This window comes from Orcinus orca, chromosome 11, assembly GCF_937001465.1.
Source record: "Orcinus orca chromosome 11, mOrcOrc1.1, whole genome shotgun sequence".
Taxonomy (NCBI): domain Eukaryota; kingdom Metazoa; phylum Chordata; class Mammalia; order Artiodactyla; family Delphinidae; genus Orcinus; species Orcinus orca.
The window spans coordinates 42,006,353-42,031,411 of NC_064569.1; the positions used below are offsets into that span (position 1 = coordinate 42,006,353).

The 25,059-nt window shown below is 57.4% G+C and overlaps 1 protein-coding gene across 4 annotated transcripts; it reads right to left on the minus strand.

Annotated features, from left to right (window-relative positions):
* Positions 1-2,536: 2,536 nt before the first annotated feature.
* KRT80 (keratin 80) lies at positions 2,537-24,742 on the minus strand. Of its 4 annotated transcripts, none has more exons than XM_004274293.3 (9): positions 24,099-24,742; positions 18,074-18,282; positions 13,538-13,598; positions 13,164-13,259; positions 6,547-6,711; positions 6,016-6,141; positions 5,167-5,387; positions 4,630-4,685; positions 4,235-4,498 (listed from the first exon to the last, which is right to left on the minus strand). In XM_004274293.3, the coding sequence occupies exons 1-9, from the start codon at positions 24,396-24,398 to the stop codon at positions 4,374-4,376; spliced, it is 1,359 nt and encodes a 452-aa protein (XP_004274341.1). In that variant the 5' UTR covers positions 24,399-24,742; the 3' UTR covers positions 4,235-4,373. The 4 variants fall into 4 exon arrangements, with proteins under 4 accessions (XP_033292106.1, XP_004274341.1, XP_033292107.1 ...); XM_004274294.3 differs by having other exon boundaries at positions 4,355-4,533; positions 24,099-24,739; XM_033436215.2 differs by lacking the exon at positions 4,630-4,685 and having other exon boundaries at positions 2,537-4,498; positions 24,099-24,741.
* Between the last annotated feature and the right edge of the window lie 317 nt (positions 24,743-25,059).

Consider the following 25,059-nt stretch of genomic DNA (forward strand, 5'->3'; position numbering starts at 1 on the left):
GTTACAGTGCTAGGCTTCTCTGGGCCTCTGCTAATGATACCTGTCCAGCCCATCTCACAGGTAGTTGGGAGGACCAGAGACCAAGGAGCCAAGCCCAGGTAGGGGCTTATTTTTGTTGTTGTACTCAGAGCAGGGGTTGTGCCCTTTTTTTTTTTTTTTTTTTTTGGTGGTACGCAGGCCTGTCACTGTTGTGGCCTCTCCCGTTACGGAGCACAGTCTCCGGACGCGCAGGCTCAGCGGCCATGGCTCACGGGCCCAGCCGCTCCGCGGCATGTGGGATCTTCCCGGACGGGGGCACGAACCCGTGTCCCCTGCATCGGCAGGCGGACTCTCAACCACTGCGCCACAAGGGAAGCCCCAGGGGTTGTGCCCTTGGCTAGGTGTTCACTGAATCACTCTGGAGCCGGGAGTGGGAAGGAGGAGGAAGGAGGGAGCTTGCACGAGGAGGGGGAGTCAGACTCCAGCCTTCCTGGCAACTCATCAGGATCCTCCGCTGGCAGGAGCGGGGCAGGAGAGTGTCCTCGTTTGGGTAGGGAAGTCATTATTTCCCTCCCCTCTGTCCCTCCCTCCCTCTCTGCACTCCTCCTCCTCTTTCTCTCTCTTTATCCCTCTCCCTTCTCTCTCTGTCTTTGTGCACTAACTGTGCTCACTCAACTTGCCAGGCATTACATTTGCACCAGGGACACAAAGGCTGAGGAGATGTGCCCTTCCCTTCATGGGACTTTTAGGCTAGGAGACCTCGGTTGGGGAGGTACATCATTCATTCATTCTTTCATTAATTTTACTTTTATTGAAAACCTGCTACGGGTCAGGCACTGTGCAAGGCCCTGGGGACGTAATGGGGTGCAATCCCTGCCCACAAGGAGTTTAGAGGATAAAAGGCACAAAAGTAGGCAATGGAAGCATGGCTAAAGTAGAGGATTAGGGAGGCCAGGATACAGAGATAAATGCTGGCTGGATTTAATGTCTCCCTAAGCATGCAGAGCAGGGCCAGGCACAGACCAAGTATGTGCTCAGTAAACGTGAAATACGTGACCCTCGTGTGGGGAGCTTTCTAAACAGCTTATGAGTCAAAGAATAAAACCGTTTTAACTAAATGCTAATAAAAAATGCTAATATGAAGCAGTCAAAATAGTACATAAAAGGAAATTTATGGTCTTTAGACAATCTTATATTGAAAAAGAAGAAAGATGGAAAACTAAAGATTCAACTCAACAAGTCAAAAACTGATAAAAATAATAAATTCAAAGAAAGTAGAAGAAAGGAAATAACGATAGGTCATTTTTTATGTTATAAATATTATGAATTCAGTTTCAGAAATTCAAATTAGTATTCAGAAATCCATAATTCAGAAATTAACAGAATAGAAAACAAAGATAAGTAGTAATTCAGAAATTAATACAATAAAAAACAAAGATGATGTAAGTAAGAGAGCTGGTCTCAGTTCCCAGGCCCTTCCTGAATAGGAATGGGGTTTATCCACCGTCTCTTCTGAGCTTTGAGAGTGGAGCCCATCCCTCAGGGGCCCCAGGAGAATGGATAAACCCTGAATGGAAGTCTCTAGTCTTCCAGCCCAAGGGCATGGCTGTGCTGTGCCCTGAGAGAGCCAGCCTCAGGCCTGTTCGCCTGATTTTAGTCTCTCGACTAGGGGGTTGTCTTTAAGCCATAACGTCCGCTGTAATAACTATAACGACATCACTAATAATCCTTTACCTCTGTTGAGCTGTTCGGAGTGCTCAAGCAGGACATGTGCTATTCCTGGTAGGAGTGAACCCAGCCATCTTGTCAGATCCCCAAACACCCTTTTAGGTAAGTAGGGAAGCTGTATGCTCATTTTACAGATGGGAAAAGTGAGGCTCTGTTTGAGGCTTCATTCCAGTGAGTGGGTGAACCAGGACACGAATGCTTCAAAGGCCCTTCTTCACCCCCAAGATTCCTGTCCTTGAGACATCTCTTCTTCCTATCCCCGGGTTCCCTGAACAAGCCCGTCTCCCCTGCTTTCTTCACTTGGAGAGGAAGTTCGGCTGGCTGCCGTGAGCAGATAGCTCCTCTCTTGACCTGACAGCGAGCTTCTCGAGGTGGCGGGGTGGGGAATGCTCATAGGTGTCCTACCACGGGGCTGGGCTTGGATAAGGCCCTCAATCCTTGTTTGTTGATCTCGAATTTGATTGGGCAGGATTAGGCCTGTACCTATCAGAAAATATTCTGGGCTGTGCCAACCAGCACGATCAGACGGACGTGCTTGATGGGGAAACGCCGTCACATAGGGAATCCCCTGTGTCTGTGCTTACTGAGGCGGCCACGTGGTGCCTGGGCATATCGGGAGGCGCTGGGAACATAGGTCACACCGGTACAGCCTCCTTGTCGGATGGTGGGGCAGGAGAACTTTTTGTGTCCAAGTTGCATTGGTTTAAAGGTATAACTAGGTCCCTGGACTCCTTTCCCCATAACTGGAGAATTTCCAAAGTCCTGTCGTCAACCTGATTGACCAGTGACTGACCAATCCTGAGAGGGGAGATAAAAACAGACACACAGCTTTATCCATGGACAAATCTCAGCACTTTATTCATCCCTTGGCAGGGAGAAGGGGGCATTGCCCCAATATAGTCAGCCAGTCAGGTGGGGTGGCTGATGTGTTGTCTCTCCAGATAGTATAATACATAGCACTGATTATGCAGAAACAGGAAGAGAAGCAATAAGTTAAAAGATGTATAAGTTATGAAAAAATAATATATATATATACTTTTTATATCTTGTATCCCCACTGAGGATTTGCTCCCTTGGAAACCAATAAATAGGCAGAGAAAAACAGCAATCAGCACCCTTTTGGGACTTGAGGGATGAGTGTATGTCTGAGTTCCCTCAAGCCTGAGAGTCATTGCCCTTCAGTGCCCCCCACAGGCCTGGAGGACCCTGAGACCTAGGAGGGGGCCAGAGCCTTGGGCCACCCTCTCCTGGAAAACAAGATGAATGAATCAAAACTGGGGCTAGAAGAGGAGGTGAGGCAAGGGGCAGGTAGGGAAGGAAGGTGGCTTATGGAGTGGCAGGCTGGAGCCCCCGAAGGTGAGAGCCAAGGGGAGGAAAGAGGAGCCCCAAATCTTCTTGTTGGATCGCTGCACAATCTCTCTTTGGTTGTTATCGGGGCCCTCCCGCCCGACCTCAAGGGCTCAGCAGCTCCCAGACCCGAGTGGAAAGTGCCTTCTTCATGACCCATCTACCCTCCCGCCCCGGTGGCACGGGGGCGGGCATGGAGGGAGGAGGCGCGGAGGGGGGAGAAGGGAAGGAGCTCTAACCCACAGGTGTGGGTGCAGAGGAGGCGAGGGCCAGGCTGCTTGGCCCCATGCAGAGAACAGAGACGCCCAGGAGTGGGGTTCACGGGAAATGGGCCTGGGGTTTCATGGCAGGGGTGGGGCTAGGGGTCTCAAGGGCCTGGTGCACCGAAGCCAGGTTTCAGGCTGGGAAACACCTGGGTGGGAGGCAGAGAGCTCAGATCCCAGGCAAGGTGGTGAACCCCAGGATGGCAGGGAGGAGAAAGGAGGGTCCAGTTCTCCTGCCTGATCTCCGGTTGCCATGTGGCCTCCCCGCTTCCCACCTCCCCGCCAGGGAGTTCGTCACGGCAAGAATAACTTCTAGAGAAGGGTCTTGGGAGCTGGCTGGGCAGCCTGTCCACGTCTGACTGTGACCTGCTGGGAGGGACCCACAGGAGGAGGGAAGGGGCACAGGTGTCTGCGCTGATCTCAGAGGTCCGGGCTCAGGTCCCAAACACCCAGGGAGCCTCTTCCCCTCCCTTCCTGATACTGTCAGGTCTCCAGGGAGCCCAGGTGGTGCAGGAAAGCCCGGGGTCCTCAGCACCCAGCCTCCCCAGGAACTCCAGATGCGGAGGGTGCCCAGGCAGTCCCATCAGCCCCTGGTCCGTGGCTGGCCAGGGCTGGGGGAAAAAGGGCATCGCCTCGGTTCCGAGGCAGAGGCAAGGCAAGACCTGAGACGTGAGCTTAGGGCAAGGGTTGGGCAAAGGGTCAGGGGGACCTTGGTTCAGAGCCCTCTGTCGTGGGGAGGAGCGAGGAGGTGCAGGAAAAACAGACGCCCGATCCCAGTTTACCCAGTCAGGAAAACCTCTGGCCAGAGGTTGGAAGGGTGGGACTGTGAGATATTGATGTGGAGCCCAGTGACTTTGAATAGCTGGTGACAGTCCTGTCGGATCCCTGGCAACCCACAGAAAGGCAGTCAGTGTTTCCAACCCTCCTCTTCTTAGTTCAGGGTCAGGTTTGCCTTCCTTCCCGACCTAGAGGCTCCAAGCTGCTTTCTTGAGTCTAGCTTGTATTCCTCCTGCCGCAGGGGAATGACGTGGGGCTCCTGGGGTCCGGACAGCAGCCTCACTGTGAGAGCTCTGACTCCTGCGAGAGGAACTCTTCCGAGGTCTCGGTGATTTTGATCACGAGGTCTCCCCTGGTCTTCTTTTTCCAGGAGGGGGCTCTCGAGAGGCCATGCCTGGAGGCAGCTACAGGGAACATAAGGGGTGGGGCAGGGTACGGGCTGGAGGTTTGGGAGCCATTTAGTATGATGCCTTTAGGGCCACGATCCCCCCGCTGTCCACCTCCCACCATGGGTTCTTGGGCCAAGCGGGCTCACCAGTTCTAGAGCTGGACTGCATGGATCTGATCATAGTGGCTGAGGGCAAGTCCATCCTGGGGGAGGAGGAAATGGTGGGATGTGAAGGGAGCCTGTGGCTTAAGCTCCCCTGGGATTGGGGGCCTGGGGACTGGCATGAGGAGGGCGATTCTTAGCTGTCACTCCCAGCTCTGGGCTGCCCTTTTGTGTGAGCCTGGCTAGCCAGCTTGTCCTCTCTGGGCTCTGCATGAATGGCTGTGATTTACTGAGCACTAATTTGTGACAGGCATTTGCTCGCAGGATCGTATTAATCCTCTGCACCACAGGCGCGCCATGCTTATGATCGGTCCATTTTCCAGATGGGAAAGCTGAGAATTTAATGAACCGGGCCGAGGTACCAGTTTGTTTCAGTGGCTGAGCCAGGATATGAATCCAGGCGTGCCAGGCTCATAGAATCATGCTGTGGGCGGGGAGGGGGTGGAGAGGGCCGGCCTTCTATGGGGCTGGTCCTACAGTCCTCCCGCGCTCCCAGCCCCACCCCGCTGGTCCAGCTCCTACCGGCTCTCCTCGCCCTCCACCAGCTTGCGGTAGGTGGCGATCTCCACGTCCAGGGCCAGCTTGGTGCTCATCAGCTCCTGGTAATCACGCAGCTGCCGCGCCATGTCCTGCTTGGCCTGCTGCAGGGCGGCCTCCAGCTGGGCCAGCTTAGCCTTGGCGTCCTGGAGGGTCAGCTCACCCTGGCTCTCGGCTGCCTTGATGTTCTCCTCCAGTTTCATGCACTGCAGCCAGGAGGACAGAGGGAAGGGGTCAGTGAGCAAAGGTGGGAGAGAGAGACCGGGCCAGGGCCAGGAGCCCACCTCTGTCCTTGGTGGGGGTGTGCATGGGGAGGGAGGACCTAGCACGGCATTCCTGAGCGTGGTAGTGGGTTGCCTTGCAGCAAGAGGGCATTCAGCTAGACCTAAGGAGTTGCTTTCCCAAGGCCACCAAAGGGGGAAGCACAGCAGGCCCCCAGAGGAGCCTGTCTCAACTGTCCTTAAGGGATGACACTTCTCTGGCTGGAAGCTGGGGCTTAGGCCTCCCCTCCCTTCTCTCCGTGTAGCTGGTGGGAGGCCTGGAGGGAGGCAGTGGGCTCTGGGTGTATGTGGCTGGGCCCTCCAGCGTGCCAACAGCCCCAGCCAGTTTACAGAGCACTTCTATCTGCAAGGCTCATGTGATCTGCAGAGCCATCTTAGGAGGACGGATGAGGAAACTGCGGTCCAGGGATGCTAAGTGACTTGCCCAGGGTCACTCGGCCAGGGCTTGCTTGGACTCAGCATGTGTGACTGTGTGCGTGCGTGAGAGTGGGCGAGAGCGTGTGTCCCGCGCCCCTCCCTGCTCCACCCCCAGGTGGGCACTTCGGACGCTCACGTGGCTCTTGGTGGAGAGGATCTGGGACCGGAGCTTCTGGATGTGCACTTTGAGGTCAGCGATCTCGCTGCGGCTTCTCTGGAGGCTGTTCCCAGCCTCGGCTGAGCAGGCAGCCCGCTCTTCCACCTGGAGGTTGTGGAGGAGGCGGCAGTGAGGGGCCGCTCAGTGTGTCCCCCCCGGCACCCTGGCCCCTGGCCTCTTCTTCTTCCTCACCCCCGCACCACCTCCTCCTCTGTGGCCCACCACTGCCCCTCCTCCCCCCACCACATCCGTCTCTGGATGGCCTCTCCTAGCTGCCCTAGACTGAGCCCCACGGGCCGTGCCCACACCTGGCCTGGCATTGCTGGCTGGCAGCACAATGTGAGCCTCTGAAGAGTGCAGACTGTGGGCCTGCCCCGTCCCCATCACCCCTGGAGCCGGGCACAGCGCTGGGCTCTCACATTCTCCTTTCTGCCTGTGAACTCACTGCCGTGGGCTCCGTCCCCCCGTGTTTCCCCATTCCCCTCTCCCAGAGTCTCGTGAGCCCCGAACCTGGCTCTGGGAGTACGCCTTGCCCTCTTCCAGGCTGCGAGCCGCGACGGCGTCATACTGGGCCATCACCTCCTCCATGATGCCGCTCAGGTCAACGTGGCAGCGGCTGTCCATACTCACGGTCACCGACACATCCTTCACTTGGGCTGCCAGGTCCTTCAGCTCCTGGCCGGGCACAGACTTGGGGGCTCAGGGCTGGTAGGGGGGCACCAGACCCTCAGCCAGACATAGTCCCCATTGTGCATTCATCCCCCGGGGCGAGGGGAGGGCGGGCTCCTCCCTGTCTCCCGGGAGAGATGCTCAGAGGATAGATGCCTCCCTGCCCCGCCTCGCCAGCTTGGACTCTTGGGAAGCAGCTCTTGGCCCCCCTGCTCACCCACCTGTTGGTCTTCCTCTCTGTGAGGACAGGGAGGGACCCTTGGCTCCAGAGGCCCACCCTACAAGCCTTATCCCTCTTGTTTCCCCCCCGTCTACACTGTTGTCCACTCCTAGGGCAGACCACCTTCCTCCTCTCCTGGCGGGGGAGGAAAGGGCCCAGGACCTCTGGGCCTGAGGGAATTCTACCATTGGGCAGCTTGGCCTCCCCTACCCCTGCCCTCCCAGGACGGGAACTCCCCGAGGGCCTGGATGAGCCATTTTCACCTCCAGGCCTCCATATCTGGCAGGGGAATGTCTCTGTTGAACGCATGTTGGGATGGAAGCCCATGAGTGATGAGGGCAGGAGTAGACCAGAGGCTGACAGTCGAGCATCCCCACTCCCCTGCCAGTGGCCAAGGCAGAGGTGACTCCAGGGTCGCCCTGGGGACTCAGTGCCCCTCCCCATCTAGCTGAGGGGCTTGCCCGGCCACAGCAGGATTTAGCCTCAACGTCTTCTCTTCTCTCTGTCCTTTGGGATCCTTCTTTCCCCCTCTTCTCTGTCCTCTTCTCTGCCCAGAAAATGCTAGCCTATGTTCTCAGAGACCCCGGAAGCGTTAAAACCTCCCATTTCCCTGGGGGCTCATGATAGCCCAGGCTGTGTGTGCGCTAAGGGCTCTCCAGGCATCCTCACATCTCCTCCTCATCAGGTTGGCACGATTGTTAGCCGCAGATTACAGAGAGGAAGGAGACTGCAGCGCACAGAGTTGATGGAAACAGCTGTGAGTGCAGGGCTGGACTCCAGAGCCTTTGCGGCTCCTGCTAAGCTCACATAGTGGGGTGGACACAGGAGCTGAAGCCCCAGATCTGCTTTCTGTCATGCCCCGCAGCCTGACAGCTTTCTGGCCTGAAGGTTCAGGGGTGTTTAGAAAGGCAGGTGGGGAGGGGTGTCTTTGTAGGGGCTGCAAGGTGTCACCTCCAGGGCCCTGGGCTGCTTTCCCTGGAGGTGCTGCTCAACAACCCGGGCCTGGGTGGGGCCTGTGTGGGCATAAGCAGAGTGTCCGTGGCCAGCATCTTACAGACAGAGTGAGGCAGGTGGCCGGGGAGTCTCAGAGAGGCAGGGAGGGGGGCCGGGCACCCTGGGAGGTGGGGCGGGGCTCAGCCCGGGGGAGGGAGGGGGTGGGACAGGGACGACATAGTCACTCCTGCCGGATCAAACTTTGTTTGATTCAGGATCCAAACAAGGTCCATACACTGTCATTGGTCCATCTGTCTCTAAGTCTCTCTTATTTTGTAGATACCATCTCCATCTCTCTCTGTCTCTGTTATTATTTTTTTCTTTTCCTTATTGAAAACACCGAGTTGCTTGCCCATAGTCTGAATTTGACCGACTGCCCTGCCTGTCGGTGTTTAACACGCTCCTCTGGCCCCTGCGTTTCCTGAAAAGTGGCAGTTGGATCAGGAGGCCTGCTCAGATCCAGGTTTTGGTTTTGGCTCGTGACCGCATTCTGATCTTGGTTCCTGATTTTGGGCTCCCTCCCGATCCTCATCTTTCTTTCTGCTCAGCGAGGCTGTGGCTGAGGCTCTGGCGTCTGGGCCTGCGGATGCTGCTGACCTGCAGCTCGTATCCCTATGGCTGTAGACCGCGGGCTCGGGCAGCTGCGAGGCCTGCAGAGGAAGGCCGCCCCTCCCCTGTCCGCTCGCTGCCTGACCCCGCCCACTAGCATCTCTGGTGATCGGGATCGCCTCCTGGAAAAGGCAGCTTGGGCAGTGGCAGGAGCCTGTCTCCACCCTGGAGCCCGCGGGACTCTGAGCTCAGTGGCCAGCTGCCCTTTAGGGGGTTCCCTGATGGAGGGTTTTGGCCGATCTGCAGATGGACTTAACAGAGATCTCGGAGCAGAGGCAGCAGGAGGCCCCGACCCATGCCAGAATAAGGTTGACAGTGCCTACGGATTCATGCCCCAGCTCTGCTGCCTTGGGTCATCTTTGGAGACTGGCATCTCCCAGATGGAACGGACATCCCTGCCGGAGCTTGGCTGTGAACCGTTTCAGAGATGTAGCTTGGGGCTCCCTCAGTCACCATGTTGTGTAGGTGGGTGGACTTGGGGTGTTTCAGACAAAGCTCTCCAGGGACACTTCCAGCCCAGGCCTAGGGTAGCGTTTGTTGTGGACGAGGAAAAGGCTAGGGCGCTTCAGAACACAGGGCGCCACCGGGGCAAAAGGATGGGAGAAACACAGTTGATGGGGCAGCCTCAGATCCTTTCTGGAAAGAGGCAGCGTAAGCATGAGCATGGTATACAGCAGCAGGAAGTGGAGGGCTTAGAGCATCTGCAGACCTGTTCAGACAGGCCAGCCCCTGCCGGGCTGCAGAGGGCATAACAATGCTGACTTGTGTGGTGTGGGAGTGCCACCATGGGATGGGTACCTTCAAGTTGGCAAGAATTAAACCGGGGTACAGTTCAGAGCTTCGCTTAGGAGCCAGAGTCTGAGGAGGCTGCCATGCGTATGACCACTCTCATTGTGGTCCCCCAGGTCCGGGAAGATGGTGACTCTGAGGGGGTGCCAGTACTGCTTGGTAAAATGCAGTGTTTAATGGCACTGGGGGACTTCCCCAGTGGTCCAGTGGTTAAGACTCCGCGCTTCCACTGCAGGGGGCACGGTTTCGATCCCTGCTTGGGGAACTAAGATCCTGTGTGCCGCGTGGTGCGGCCAAAAGAAAAGGGAACTGAGCTCTGAGTACCACCACATCTTATTACCTGAGCAACCCTGGCCAAGTCTGTAAACTTAGCCGGGCCTCAGTTTTCTCATTTGAAAAATGTGTATAATTATGGAACTGAACACAGCTAACATTTAACAAATACCATGTGTCAGACACTGTTCTAAGTGTTTTAGGACATATTAGCAAAATAAATCCTCTCAACAGGCCAGTGAGCTAGGTGCTATTGTTCTCCCCATTTTACAGATGGGGAAATTGAGGCATAGAAAAATAAAGGAACCTGCTCAAGTTCACATAATCGCCAAGCCAGGATTCAAATCCAAGCTGCTCTGAAGTTCATGATTTCTTAATCTTTATCCCTACTTTATAGGGTTATGGGGAAGAGTAAATGAGATTACATCTGGAAAGCACTCAGCCTGGTGCCTGGAATGTAGTAGGTGCTCAATAAGCAACAGCTAAGGAAACTATTGTGATTGGTAACGGTGATGGAGCCGGGAGGAGGTGTCCAGGGCCTGGAGCAACCTCCCGAGGCACCGCGAAGGCAGGTGCCAAAGCAGCTTAGTCATGCCAGGTCCTCTGCAGGCATCAGCACCCTAGGAGGTGTGCCTGGGGGCAGGGGGTTGTCAGTGGATTCCGTAGCTAATCTCCCTGGAACCAGAGTGTGTGGGTGGGGCAGGTGGCATTCTGGCTGGATGCAGCCAGGCCCCAGTGCACTTGGGAGCTGGGGTGTACCCTGGAAGCTGAGGGGAGATGGGGGCCCCAGGGTCCTCTCACAGCCTGTATTCCCGGAGATGAGGAGTAAAGGGGTTGCCTGGGAGGCTGCAGTGTGTAGATGAGGCCCTGAGCAGCCTATGGCCATTGGCTTCTGGGAAAGGCCTTCCACAACTTATCCTGGGTGTGTGTGTGTTTTGGGGAGAGGGGAGGGCTCTTTCCTGGGACCCTGGGGTGGGCCTATATAGCCGTGCTTTTCTGGTGTCTGCTCCAAAGTTGAAACCAGAGAGTCTGGCCTCACCTGGAGCTACTCGCATCCCGCCATGTTTTCCTTCTACCTGAGCTGGCCATGGCTGGCACCTGCCTGTGCTTGGACCTGCTCTGTCTGATGCCGTAGCCACTAGCTCTCTGTGGTCACGAGCACTTGAAACGTGGCCAGTCAGAACTGAGATGAGCTGGACGTGTAAAATACAGACCAGGTTTTGAAGATTTAGAACGGGAAAAAGAATGTGAAATAGCCCATTCATTTTTTATATGGATTACATGTTGAATAATCATATTTTGGATATATTGGGCTAAATAGAATACATTAAAATTATTTTTTTCCGTTTCTTTGCTTTTTAAAACAATGTGGCTACAAGAAAACTTACAATTACCTATGTGGCTTGCATTATATTTCTACTAGGCGGTGCCAGCTTAGAGACCCGCTGGTGTGGGGAATCTTTTTAGCAATGGGTCAGTGTTGCCTTCTCAGCCTACAGAGGTGTGTGGAGAGAAACTCAAACCTCACGGCCCGATATCAACCTGCCACCTCACTGCCTCCGAAAGCAATAATAACTGCTGTTATTATATATAACATGTAATAATAATATATTATAAATATATTATGTTATAATATAATATATTATATGATAGTATTTATAATATAATATAAATAATAGTAAATGCACTTCTGCGTTCACTGTGGCCCTTTCTCCACAGCAGTCCTCCAGCAGCACAAGCCATACCTTTACCCCGTCTGTAGCACCCACGCTGGTCCCTACCATGGGCTGCCCATCATGCTTAGAATAAGGCCCACAGCCCATCCTGGGCCCCGGACCCTGCATGAGCTGGCCCTTGCCCGCTCTGCCTGAGCCACAGCTGCTGCTTTCTCTCCCTCCCAGGATCAAATCATTCCTGCCTCAGGTGCTTCACACGGCTCTTCCTTTTTCGGAAGCCACCTCAAGTCTCTGCTGAGCTGGATCTTCCTGGTTTGGGCCTTCTCACGCTTGGGCCTCCTCTGAGATGCACCCCTGTCAACACTCGGACTTGGGGGCGGAAGCCTCCCTGCTCTCTTGCAGTGAGGCATCACCCTGTTTCTTTGCATATCAGCAACTTTTCACCCTCCGAAATGATCTTGTCCACATAGGTGCTTATTAGCCTGTCCCGTCTTAGCTAAGTTTGCCCTCCTGAGAGCAGGGAACTCGCCCACCTGGCTCACTGCTGTGATATCAGCGCCTGGCATCTAGCGGGCCTGCCATAAACATTCGTTCAGTGAATGAACGCATTTATCCCATCACAGTCCGTTGCGCCTGGGCACCCGCTCCCCACACCACTCGGTGGGCATTGGAGCGGCCTGCCTGCGAGGGCTGCCTCCCTGCTGTTGGCGAGGGTTGGGGTGTTCTCTCAGTTCTGCTGCCTCCCATGGCTGCAGGCGGGTCTCAGGCCCATGGAAGCCCCTCTCGGGGCTGAGCCGCCGGAGAGTGGTGAGGCCCACGTGCGGCCACGAGGCCCAGTCTTGTCTCCACAGGGCGAGGTCCTGAAGCCATGGTCAGCAGCCCGAGGGCATTTCAGCGGACCTTTCTGACTGCGGTGGTGACTTTGACCCCTGCTCTGCCCTGGGCTGTGTTGCCATAGCTTGGCGCCAGCGGTTTGCGGCGCACAGGCTGCTGCACTGTCATCCCCAACGACGGTCCTGCCTGCTTGTAGATGAACTGAAGCCTCGCCCCATCAGCCTCCTCACCCCTGAGACGGGGGATGTAGAGAGGAGAACACACGTCCCAAAGGATGCCCGGGAGGCAGAGTGGCGCCGAGGGGTGGAGTCCAGCGGCAGGGCTCATCTGCTGGCGGCACTGGCAGTGGGACAGGCCTTGCTGGGCCGCTGTTCCCCCAGGCTCAGCTGAGGACATATGAGAACGTGTCTGGAGGCGCCTCTGTCTACATTTACCGGGTCTCTGTTTTTGGCTGCCCCACGCAGCATGTGGGATCTTAGTTCCCCAGGGATCGAACCCATGCCCCCTGCAGTGGAAGTGCAGAGTCTTAACCACTGGACCACCAGGGAAGTTCTTACTGCATCATTTCTGTCTGGCAGAAGCTAGTGTTGTCTGGGAACCAGAGAATCTGACTATAGGTCTTCCCTGCCTGACCCCAAAATGGAGGAGGGTGCAGTGAAGGCCTATCACAGCTAGAACTGTGGGTGTCTGTAATTTAGGCTACGGGGATGAGAGAGAGGTTAGTTCAATTAGAACGGTTGTTCAAGGCCTCCTGGTTCCCTGCCTGAGGCCACCTCCTGACCCTCGATGTACCTGGTCCCCTGCATGCCCTCAGCGCTCCAGCACACATGAAAGCAGGGCTCTCCCTGAGAAAGGCTTTGTGGGAACCTGCCGCACTCCATGAAATGAGTGACGAGGGGACACGCTGGATTATTGACAGCAGCGTGCAAGGGGTTTAGGAAACTGTTACATCTGTGGCTGCCAACAGTGAGTGCCTGCTGAAGTTTCCACGACCCACTGGACACCTCTGCCTCCCCTGCATCCCTTACCCACGGCTCAGCGGGACCCTGGCCCCATCTTCTCACCTGCTCGTAGATGCTTTTCATCAGGACCACAAAGCTCTTCAGGCCTTTTAACTTGTTCTCTAGTCCTGTCCGTTGAAGACACTCTGCATCCAGGTCCTGGGGGTGGGAGCAGCTGTGAATGATGGGGGAGGGAACGGAGGGGTCCCAGGGCAGGGGTGGGGTAGGGGGAACTTTGCTTCCTGGGTGAGATGGGGGTGAGTCCCAGAGGAGACCTGGCTCAGAGCCTGGCAGAAGGAGAAGGGTGGGGACAGGTTCATGTCTCTCTGCCTGTGGTCCTGGGACTCAGCCTCTGGGGGCTTTGCTTGGGGATCCTGAGCAAAAGAGGGCAGAGTGTCCATGAGAAAGGAGCCCCCGGGGCAGGCTGGGGAGGCTACCTTCTTCAGCTGCGCAAAGGTGAACTCCATGTCCGTGCGCTTGGAGATCTCGTCTTCATACCTGGGAGGTGGGGAGGGAGGGAAGGGGGAGGCAGGGAGAGACAGAGAGAGAGAGAGGCGCTGCTCAGCTGGGTGTGGTGGGACTCGGCGAGGGTTTGTTTAACCCTCCTTGGGTGGGGCTCAGGGCCTCTGTAGCCCCATTTGGTGCCTTGTGCCGGTTAGGAAAACGTGGTCCCTTTCTTCAGGTGGATGCAGGCCCACTCCTCCACGATACCCTAGTGCTGGCTCTGGGGCAGCAGGCAGCCCACTTCCCAGGCTCACTCCTTGATGAGCAGCCTTTCCTCTCCCAGCGGCATCTGCCCCTTCCTGGCTGTGCTTCACATTCACCTCCTCCAGGAAACCCCTCCTGATTGTGCAGCCCTTTCACCCTGACGTTTTGTTCCCTCATCGTTTTCCCATCTCCTCCCCGGAGAGTCTCAGTTTCAAACGAGCTGTCTTCGGTTGAGTCTGCTCTGAGCATCTGCCTCGCACGTTATCCTCTCCTAACTCTACCTGTCCCTGCAGCCCCACCCTTATCCCCACTGCTTTGCTAGACAGCAGGACACCAGGCCATCTTCCCCGCAGAGGGAGGACAGGAAGGGCATGGACTTTGCAGTCAGATGGGCCCCCGGTGTGTTTGGGGGCAGGTAACTCCACCCCCCGCTTGTCTTTCGCGGTATGCACGGGTGCATGTGCATGGGTGCATGCGTGTGTGCGTGGGAGCTGAAGCCCACCAGCATTCCACAAAGGTGGGTTCCCTCTCTCCTCAGATGTGCCTCTTCCTTACTCAGTCCACCTCGTTTTCAGAACAAGAACGCTGTTGGATGGGGAGACGGGCTCCCTGGATCCTTGACCTTACATTCTTGGCCCCCGGGGTTGGTGTCGGCCAGCTGCACGCTTCCCACCTGCAGCCCTGCCTGCCCCAGCGGATGTGGGGATCCTGTGGCTTCCTGTTTTCTCCCCTCCTCTTCAGGGAATGCCTGAATCACTGGCAGCTCTAATTACAGCCACCCGCCTGCCCCAGTCCCTGACCTCACAGATGGGGCAGCGTCACCCATCGCCCACGTCGACTAGCTGGACCTGCCATCCCCTAGGCCTTCTTTTCCCCCAGCCTCCCTGAGGGACTCAGGGGAGCAGGCCCCAGGGGGTGAGAGCCCATGGGGCACTTGGGCCTCTGGAACTCAGTGTGCTGAGGGCCTGCACTCTCCCCAGTCACTACCTCGGCTTCGGAGAGTTTGGAGGGACTCTGAGAGTATGGGTCATGGGGGCAGGGTGGTGGGGAGGGCCAGGGAGACTGGTCTGCAATCTGGGGCCTGCCAGGGCAAACAAAATGCCCAAGAAGCTTTACTTGCACCCCCTCCTGTGACCCTCAGAGCTGCTAGCCAGGGATGGCCTATTGGTCCCATTTCACAGATGAGGAAATCGAGGCACAGAGAGGGGCTTGGAGGCTCGTGCAGCAGGCTGGTTAAGCATGGGGCTCCGGAGCCAGACTATTTGGGTTCAATTCCTCACTGCCTTGCTAACTAGCTGTGTGACCTTGGACAGGCTGCTTCTGTGTGCCTTTGTCATGATGATGTTGATGTTGCGCGTATTAAATAAGTTCATACATAAAGTGTTCACAACGGTGCGTGGCACCCACTAAAGCGACTGCTATTATTATTACCCAAGCTCCCTCCTCTCCAACACCAGACCCCGGCCCTCAGCCCCTCTGTCTCAGCATTTCCAGAAAGAAACCACGGGAACCCTCATTGCAGGCGAGGGAGGGGGCAGTTCTCTGCACATCCTTCACAAATCTGACTTGAAGAGGCTTCCCTCTGGAATCTGGGGGCCTCCTGAGTTGGGGACAGGGGTCTGGGGAGCCCCAAGCTGAGCAGCTCCCACTGACTGGCCTTCCCCACGCACGCCCTGTGTCCAGCCTCTCCCCTCCCCCCACCCCTCTTCTCTGGATAGCAGAGTTCTGCCAGCCTGGGTGCAGGACCTTGGGGAGAACTGTCCAGTGGGGAGCCCTCCGAGGTGCCAAACCTCCTTTTTACCCCTCACTGCCCTTCCCAGCCTTCTGTGCAGCCTTCCAGCCCCCTTCTCGTTGACTCCACTGCATTTCAATTCCAGTTCACCCCCTCAAACAGATGCTCTTGTGCACCAGACAGCTTACAAAATCATATGCGACATTCCTGAGTCACTTGCTGTGTGGGCTTGGGCAAGTTGCTTCCCCTTGCTGGGCCTCTGCTTCATCCTTAGTAAATAGAGGGGTTAGCTAGCTGATCCTTGGGGTCCCTGCTACATCAAAGCTTTCGGAAGTCTCCATTCCCATAGAGGCTTACGTGATGCCATGTCCCCCTATTCACCACCAATCCCTTGCCAGTCTGTCAGCCACCGGCTCCCGAAACCATTCTTAGCCCTTTTCAGCTCGTCACACCCATACCTCCCCCCACCAAACTTGTTTATTTCTAGGAGTGAAGCTGATCTCATCGGCCTTGTAGGCTCAAGGCACACCCCTCCCTGTCAGGGCTTGGTCTGGCGCCTCCTGGCTCCTGGGGGCCCCGGGCTTTGCACAGCCAGGCTGCAGCTTCTGTGGCTCTGGCCCGCAGACCCAGAAACCCTCCAGCCTTACCTCCCCCAACTCAGGTGTGTTCCCTACCCAGAGAGGGGAAGAGAGGCCCTGAGCCTAAATAGTAAAACCAGGCAGCAGGCCAAACGAGGGGGGCTGAGCCAGATTAAGACAACAGGTAGTGTTTGTACAGAATTTCCAGTTACAAAGGGCCTCTGTGGATGTGATCTTGCTGCTCTCACGGGAGCGGCTTCCCCCGGGAGCTTGTGAGGTTAGGGATGGGACTTAGTATGCACGGCCACGTGACTGAGGACAAGCCCCCGCCCTCTCTGGGCCTCTGTTTCCTTCCCCATAAAAGGAGGATCCAAGTTGCCATCCAGCTCTGCCATCCTCTGCTCCTTTGAGGGCCAAAGACCTGCTCGGTATCAGTGAAATGAGTCGTGGGCTCTGGTGCGCCAATATGATTTGCCTCGTCACCGTCAGAATGGGCAATCAGATTCCCTGTGTGTTTCCCTAGGACCTGGGAGGGCAGGGCTCGGGGGAAAGGTGGCCCCCAGGTCAGAAAGGGGCCCAGCCTCGAGGACCAGCCCAGGCCAGGGCTGTAGATCATGCCAGTTGGCTGGGAAGTCCCAGCCAGATCCACAGATGAGGAAACTGAGGTCCCCAGAGAGGGGAGAGCTCTCTGTGTGACCCTCCCCTCTGCATGTGGTCTGAGCAGGGGAGGCCATGCGGAGAGGCGGTGGGCAAAAGCCCAGCCAGGTCCCTGGACTCCTGACAGGCTGCCTCCACCCTCTGACTCTGGAGGCTTTGGGCCTCGCCTCAGATCCCTGGCCGGGGGTCCGGCCCAAGCCCTGCCGGAGGAGGGTGCGGGCTCAACCGCACCCTGTCCTCCCCTCACCCTGGCCGGGGGCCTCCTTGCAAGGAGACCGGCCTCTCTGCTCTGCCCAGCCTCCTTGTCCTTGAAGCCGTGGCCGTTGTCCGGTCAGAAAGGGTCACCTGTCCTCTGAGCTACCAGGGTAACTGGTCTGCTTTTCTAGACTGGCTGAATCAGCTCAGCAAGCCCGAGTCAAGGACCGCTGTGTGCTGGGCACTCAGACTTTTAGGGGTCAGAAAAGGGGCCGTTTATCAGCCCCGGGCACCACGCTGAACTCTCGACTTCCTCCTCACACCAGCCTTGCCTTGGCGTCAACCATCACCGTTCCCCCTCCACACGGGAGGAGACTGGGGTTCACATGTGAGGCGACTTGCCCGAGGTCACAGAGCTAATGAGGGGTGTGGGCAGGGAGTAACCCCCTCCCACAGGACATAGTCATGCCCAAGCCTGGGCCCTTAAAACCACTGGGCCATACTGCTTGCCAGCCGCTTGTCCCCCTGTCTGTGTGTCCCATTAGGTGATAAAAGCATCCTGAAGGCTGGGGCTGTTCTCCTCATCTCTCTCTAGATCCCAAGTCCACTATTGAGGTCAGGCACGCATTACCTCTAGGGGACTGTTTCCTTGTGCAAACAGACCCCATCATTTCTGCTCCTTGCCAGCCCAAGAGAGGTCAACATCCCAGGCTACATTCAAAGCAGGAGCCCATCTGTTGCTCTAGCTAGTGACACAACTTCCCATTGCCAGAGGGTCGTGCGGCCGAGAGCCAGTGTGTTTATGGGCACAATGGGGATGCGAGCTGTGACAGTGCCCAGGGGCCAGCAAGCACAGGGCTTGGCCGTCAGCCAGCATGAGACTGGCTTCGTCATAAGGGTCACTATTTGGGGGGTCACTGTAGCTTCACTGTCACATCCTCCCAGTATTTATAGAGTACCGCTAGCACCTTGCAGGTCTTGAATAAGCAACTGTGGACTAAAGAATTGTTTCCTCTCTTTCTGGCCTGGGCTCCCGGACCCACCTGAGCGCAGCTTGGTCCCCAGCCTCAGTCCCGGCCCACATGCCCATAGGGCGCCCCTACCTGATCTGAAACGCCTTCACCGTCTCAAGCTCCTGCCGCAGTTTGGTCTCAAGCTGGCCCCCTTCCTGGTTCACTTCGCGCAGTTTCTCCCGCAGTCGGCCCTGGTGCTCCTCGTAGAGGTGTCCAAGGTCAAAGGCTGCCGAGTCCCGGCTCTGCAGGAAGCGCCATCGAGTTTCCAGCAGCTGGTTGCGATGCTCCAGGGCTCGCACCTAGGAGAGCGGAAGGGCTGCCGTGAGAGGGCCAGGTGCGGCCCAGCCAGCCCACGCCCCTTCCGGGGGCCTCCTTGCGAAGTGGCAGCTCATCTGTCCGGAGCACACCCGCGGAGCACACCCACCCCGGGCCCTCACTCAGAGCCTTCAGGTGGCATCTCCAATTACTGATTGTTCAAACTGCAGATGGTGAAATAAGGATGGAATCTGAGAATCCCAGGGAGGTGGAGACAATTAGCGAAGGTTTCCTACGGGAGGGCCGGGGCCAAGGAGATGAGGGAAGGGGGACTAAGCTGTGAACTGCCCACATGTGACAGGCTCTCCAGGCCTGCCTGGGGCTTGGGTGGGAGACCCCAAGGAACGTGGGGTGTCAGAGGCCTGTCTGCCGCCCACCTCGGCAAGCCCGGTCTCATCTTGCCTTGGAAACTCAGCAGGGTAGGGCCTGGTTAGTTCTTAAATGCTAATCCTCCCCACAACCCTGGACTTGTAGCCCCTCCAAGCCTCAGTTTCCCCAGCTAGAAGTCAGGGATGACGTCACCTGCCCTGCCCACCTGCAGAGAGAAGAACCCGGGGATGTGCTTTGAGGCAGCAAATAGCAAACTGCTCTGGCTCCCACCGTGCACCGGGCCTTTTCCTACCTGCTGGACATCTTTAACGCACTAAACCCCCAAACAACCCGACAGGGTAGGTGTTATTTTCAGCTGCACTTTACAGACAACGGAACAGGGTACAGGGAGGTGAAGTAGCTCGCCCAAGGTCACACAGTTAGCAAGTGGCAGGGCCAGGCGCGGAATCCAGGCAGTTTGGGTTTAGAATGTTTGAACCGCTGCAGCATAGGCCTCTGGTTGGCTGCAAGGTCTCTGCAGGCCCTGGGACCCAGCTGCCCTTGCTGGGCTGGCTTCTGCCTCTAGTTAGGGCCTGTCTTGCCTTGAGGGCTCTGGGCCCAGGGCTCCTTTCAAACTCTGCGTCCTCTTCACACTCTCCTGCTCAGACTTCTGCAGGGGCTCCTACAGCTCCCACCCCAGCCACCGGCAGATTGGCAGGGTCCCTCCTGAGTCCTCTCCTTCCCTCCACCCAGTGCAGCCCAGCGCAGCCTGGGGGCTCCCCCTGCCTCTTCCCCACCCCGCCTGTCCTCTCCAGGCCTGACCTTTCTCGGGCACTCACTCTCCTTCCCACCATCCCAGCCCCTCCTCCACGTGCTCCCAGCCGCCTCCCCTCTTCCCTCCAGTATTTGGCCCTCGTTTGTCCTGATCCCCCACGCACCCTATCAGACTGAGAGCCATCTGCTTGCCTCTTGGGGTCCCTAGCCCATCAGAGCCCGGGACGCGGGTAAGCCACCGAGGTGAGACGGGTGGCTGGGGCGAGGCGCCTGGACAGTGCAGGCTGTTGTTGTCATGAGGATGTTGTGACAATGAGCCTGGTGAGGTTCCCTATGACCACAGGCAAGTAGCTGGACCTCCTCCCGTCCACGGCTGGCATCAGCTCCCAGAATCACATCCTGAAAAGCCAGAACCACAGCCAGGAGCCTTTTGGATCAGCGGGTCTATACCCTTCATATACAGAGGAGGAGATAGGGGCCCAGGGCAGTCAGGTCACGTGTCCAGGGTGTCCACAGCAACTCGGTGGCCAAGCTGCACACATAGGCCCATCTGACGGCAGCTGCTGCGCTGGACATTCGTGGTCCTCTTCCTCCTGAGTTTGGGTGCCGGGTGGGCTCGCCTCTCTTTCTGTCCTGCCCACGTTCCCGGGTTTCCCTGAGATACTCTGCTGCTCTGCGGAAGGCCCCTTTGACCCTTGCAGCAGACAACACCAGCGGGAACACTGGACAATGGCGTTTGTGGGCTGTCATTCCCCTCCTTAACTCACCCTGGGACTGGTAAATTCTGCTTGAAGCTGACTTTAAGCCTACAGTTTGACGTCATCGCCATCAAACAGGTTCAGTAGGGATGCAGTCGAGAGAGTTTCTGTCCTACTTGTGTGTGTGAGGGATTGCTGGGTGGGGGTGAGGGCAGGTTTCTGCTCACTCCACCTTCCCTGTGTTTTGACAAGTAAGAGCCCCATGTTTATACTGGGGGTGGGGTGGGAGGAGAGATGTGAGGCTCCTTCCTCCACCCATAAGCAACCAAAAAGCCCTTTAGACCAGGAAGTCCTTCCCTTAGTCTAACCTCGATCCCCTATGCTTTAGTACTTGCCTGCTGGGAGACGGGGTGCATTTGGCCAGCCAGTCCAAGGGCACTTTTGCCTCTGGGGGATCCCGGGAAGCCCCCTCTCTCTGCTGCCCTTGGGGGAGTTGCTTGTTGTCTCAGTGGGTGGGGATGGAAACTCATCCCCCACCCAGAACCTTCCCTGCAGAAGGGCTCCTCCCTCTCTCGGAACAAAGGCCTTGGGAGGGCAGGAAATCCTGGCACCCTGTGAGGTGCAGGGTTAACTGCTTCCGACCTGTCAAGGCTGCCGAGCACCCCCCTCTCATTCCCCTTCCTCCCCGTCCTGGCTGACCCCTGCCCTTAGATCACAGGCGGCAGCTCTAGAGGAGCGTCAGAGAGCAAGCCCCTGGTCTACCTGCTTCCCATTTTACAGATGAAGGAACAGGCTCAGAAGCACAGAACTCACTGTGACCCAACTCCAGGGTCCCGGGCCGCCCTGTTGAAAAGCAGGCCCAGATGAGGGTGGGGAGAGATGTGCTTTCTGTGGAGGGAGCTGAGCAGCCTGGGCTGGGCTGGGACCCCCCTCTGAGGAGGGGGGGCTGACCGCCTGGGAGGCTTCACGTCCCCAGCCCATGGCCCACAGTCCGTGCCCATGAGCGTTCGGAGCGATGCCTCTGGGGCTTGCAGGTCCTATTCCTCAGGTGGGGGTGGTGTCACATCCTCTGCCTCCAGCCAGAACTTGGCTTTGCCTAAGGAGCCTCAGGGTCTCTTCGTCAGGAAGGGCTGGTTTGTGCCTTCCCTCGTGCAGGTGCCCAATGGCTCTGGTGACTTCCAGAGGCCACACACACCAAGGGAAGACCCTGTGCCCGACTCTCTGTCCCCAGCCATTTTAACACCCCTCTGGGATTCCCCCTCTATAGCCTCCTTGGGCGCCACTGGTAGAGTCCTCCCTCTTGTCCCACCTCCATCCCCTCTGGTGTCTGCGTGTGAGGGTGAGAGGGCCCAGCCAGCAGCCTCTGCTGGATGTTGGCATTGCCCTCTCCCTTCCTCCCTCGGCCTCCCCTACTTCATGGCTGCAGCTGTACCAGTCCTTCCACTGGCATGAGCTCAGGGCTACCCTCAGAGCAGGAGCAGAGCAGGGAAGTGGAGTCTGAAGCACAGAGAGGGTAAGTGCCTTGCCCAAGGAAACACAGCCTCCAAGTGGAAGAATTAGCATCGCTCCAGGGCCCCTTGGTGGACTCCTGGGGGTCTCCCCGCCGACCCTCTCCCTCTTCCTCCTCTTCCTCAGTGCTCTCTGATTTCTCTCGGTGCCTCAGAGGGCCCAGAAGGGGATGTGGAGCTGGAGGGTGGCCCTGCCTGTCTCTTCTCTTTGCCTAGAGCCCACCCCTCCACTGGTGATGGCGTCTCACCCCCTGGCTCATGCATCTCTATCCAGCCCCATGCTGCACGCCTACCCACGAAGCTCCCGCCCCCCTCCCTCCATCAGGGCCCTTCCTTCCCTCTTACCAGGCTCCCTTCTGCCTGGAAGGGACTAAATGAGTTCAGGAGTTCCCTGGGCCAGGCCCATTTATGGTATTTTTAATATAACAAACAGAATGCACCTGGTACGTGGTAAGGGCTTTATAAATGCTTTTCAAAAATGATCCCGTTTGACAAGCTCATTACACCGATGTGTAATGAGGCACAGAGAGGCTAAATAATTTGCCTGAGGTTATGCGGCCGGTCAGAGGTGAGGCCAGGATACAAACCCTGCAACGCGACTCCAGGTTTCACGTTCTTAACCTCTGCTTGCTTCCCCTTGGGCCCTCACAGTCTTTACAAGGAGGGATTCGAGCTAATAACAGACCTTCTCCATAGAGTTGGTGGATCGGCTGGGACTCCTTGGGCAGAGCCCCAGCGATCAGCTTCCCCAAGGGGCTGGCACCCCGGCTGCCTGCGTCCCACCCTGAAGAGCACCCTCCTCAAGGCCAAGTCTTGCACTGCGGATTGGGAAGCTCCAGTTCTTCTGAAGATCTTAGAGGGCATTGCCCTGGCCCTGGGAACAGAACCCAGACCCCTCAGGCCCCTCCCTGTGCCTACACACCCCTCCTGTCCCCATGGCGGAGAGGCACAGGGTGATATCAGCCCTGGCGTCCAGGGAGAAAGCCACTCATCCGCGCCGAATTACAAATTACGTAGCTCATGAAACATTCCTTTTAAGGGATTAAGCTGTATTTGGAGAGGAGGTGGCCCTGCAGGGACCTGCCTTCCCAGGGCAGCGGGCTCTTCTCCTAGGCTCTGGTTGTCCTCCAGTTGTCACTTCCCCTCCACACCCCTACCCCAGGCACCCCCAGGTGTGGGTGCAGGAATGCTGGTCTGGACGCATGAATGTGGGAGAGGGGGCCGGGGAGAAATGACTCCCACCTCGGAGGCTACTGGCTTCATGTCTCACAGACCTGAGTTCAAGTCCAGACCGTACCCTTGCTGGTTGTGTGACCTTGGGCAAGGTACTTCACCCCTGGGCTGCTCTGTCTACACAGGAGGGGAACTAGCCACTGTGGAGCGCCGGGTGGTGTGGGCAGAGCACAAGCCGGTGCTCCAGAAGTTACTTTCTTCCCTCTTCCCCTCTCTGTGAGTGCCTACCTAGGGGAAGTACAGAGGGACACAGGCTGGGAGAGCAAGGGGAAGAGAAGGACCCAGCCAGGGGCAGAAGGATGAGGGGTGGGGGGCAAGAAAGTTGAGTTTTCCTTATCTGTAAAATGGGCATGAAAATGACTTCTTTCCTAAGGTTGAGGGAAATTGAGATAAATATGTAAAGTACCCAGCACAGTTCCTGGCACATGGTGAGCTGTTAATGATCAGTAGCTGTTACCATCTGACTACTATTCTCGGGCAGGGCAGCAGGGAGCAGAGCTGGGAGGGCTGGTTAGGGGAGGTCCTTGGAGGAGGTGAGTGAGGACCGGCTTTGGGAGGTAGACAGGACTTCCTTGGAGTCCTTGAAGCCCTTGCCCTGGGCCGGAGATGGATGCCAGTGCCCAGACCGGCATGCTGGCCATGGCAGTGGGGTCCAGGAAGTGGGGTGCCAGGGACTCAATCCCTCTACTCAGGTGGGTGCAGGGAGGACCGGCTGGCCACCTGTTTCTGACTCGCAGCGTCCATCCCTTGCGTTCCTATCTCCTGACAAGCCACAGCTGCAGCCCCATTCTGCAGCCTCCTTCTGGCCTCCCCACATGTGCTGCCCGCCCCCCGCCCCCAGCCCTTGCCGGTGTTTCTGACCCTGGGAAGCCGAACAGAGCCAGCAGCGTGGACAGGAAGGTGGGCCCTGCCCATCTGCCTTGGAGTCGGACTGCATGCAGCCCATGCCCCCATCGGCCATTCTTATGAGGGGACATCCTCTTGGTCACACTCAGAGCCCCTCCCTAGTCCACGCCTGGGAGGGAGGGTGAGCCCAGGCCACGCAGCACATTATTTTCCTGACACCCCTCAGAGGCCATTCCGGGGTCCCTCTGTCCCCCACATCAGGGTGGCGCAGGCACTCCCCTCCCCATTTCTCCGCTCAGAGCCTGCGGAGTTAGCAGTGCCGACTTCCCATTGGCTGGGGGCGGGCGTGGGACGTGATGCTTGGGAGGTACAGAGCTCAGCCACCTGCCCAGGGCTTAGTTTTGAGACAGCCCCTCCACACCTTTTGCTCACCTTGCCGATCAGGGAGGCAAACTTATCATTGAGGACCTTCATTTCCTCCTTCTTCTGGCTCTCCTGCTGCTGCATGGCTGGGTCCACCTTGAGGTCCAGAGGTACTAGCAGGCTGGGGTTCACGGTCACCCTGGGGATGGTGCTAGCTGTCAGGCAGCCTGTGAGGCTGCTGGAGCTGAAGCCCGGCTCGGGGGCCCTGTAATTGCTCCATCCGGAGGTGCCAGGCCAGGCACCGCTCGCCTGGGTCACCTCACAGCTGGTGAGGTTGCCGAAGCCGACGACGCAGGAGCGGCAGGCCATTGCAGGTCCCGGGACCCGGAGCGGGCAGGGCGCAGTGAGGGGCGAGCAAGCCTGAGGTGTGGCGGCAGCTGGCTCCGGTCGCAGGCAGGGCAGGCTGGGGACTGAGGAGCAGACACCTGTCACACAGTGCTCATTAGCTCCTCGAAGGCGTGACGCCTCTCAGCCCGACCAACCTGTTAGATGATGTGGTTCCTGCCCCTCCCCCGGCACCACGGACCCATCTCCTCCCGGGGCAGGGATCTGCCTTGCTGAGGGGGACTGTTCATAGGCCTCCCAACCAAGCCAGGCCTGGCTCCAGGGGAGAGGGACATAGCTGGGCTGGCTGGCTGGGTGGGTGTCGGGTGGTAGCCAGAGGAAAGGCAGCTTCAACGAAGAAGGAGAGAGAGAGAGAGAGAGAGAGAGCGCTATGCCTCTCACCGAAGACCTCACTGCATACCTGAAGGCTGACGTATCTAGGCTTACATATTTCTGGAAAAGATGAGGCAAGCGCAGGCCCTGGGCTCCTGAGTGTAGGACAGCTGTCCTGGGCACCGTGCCAGTCTGGCATTGGAAAACCGCACCTTGACTGTTTATTTTCTACATGCGCAAGAGTCTCCCCTGCTTATCTTCTCCTCTTCCTTTCTTCCTCCTGCTCTCCCTCCTTCCTGCCTTTGATCTATTA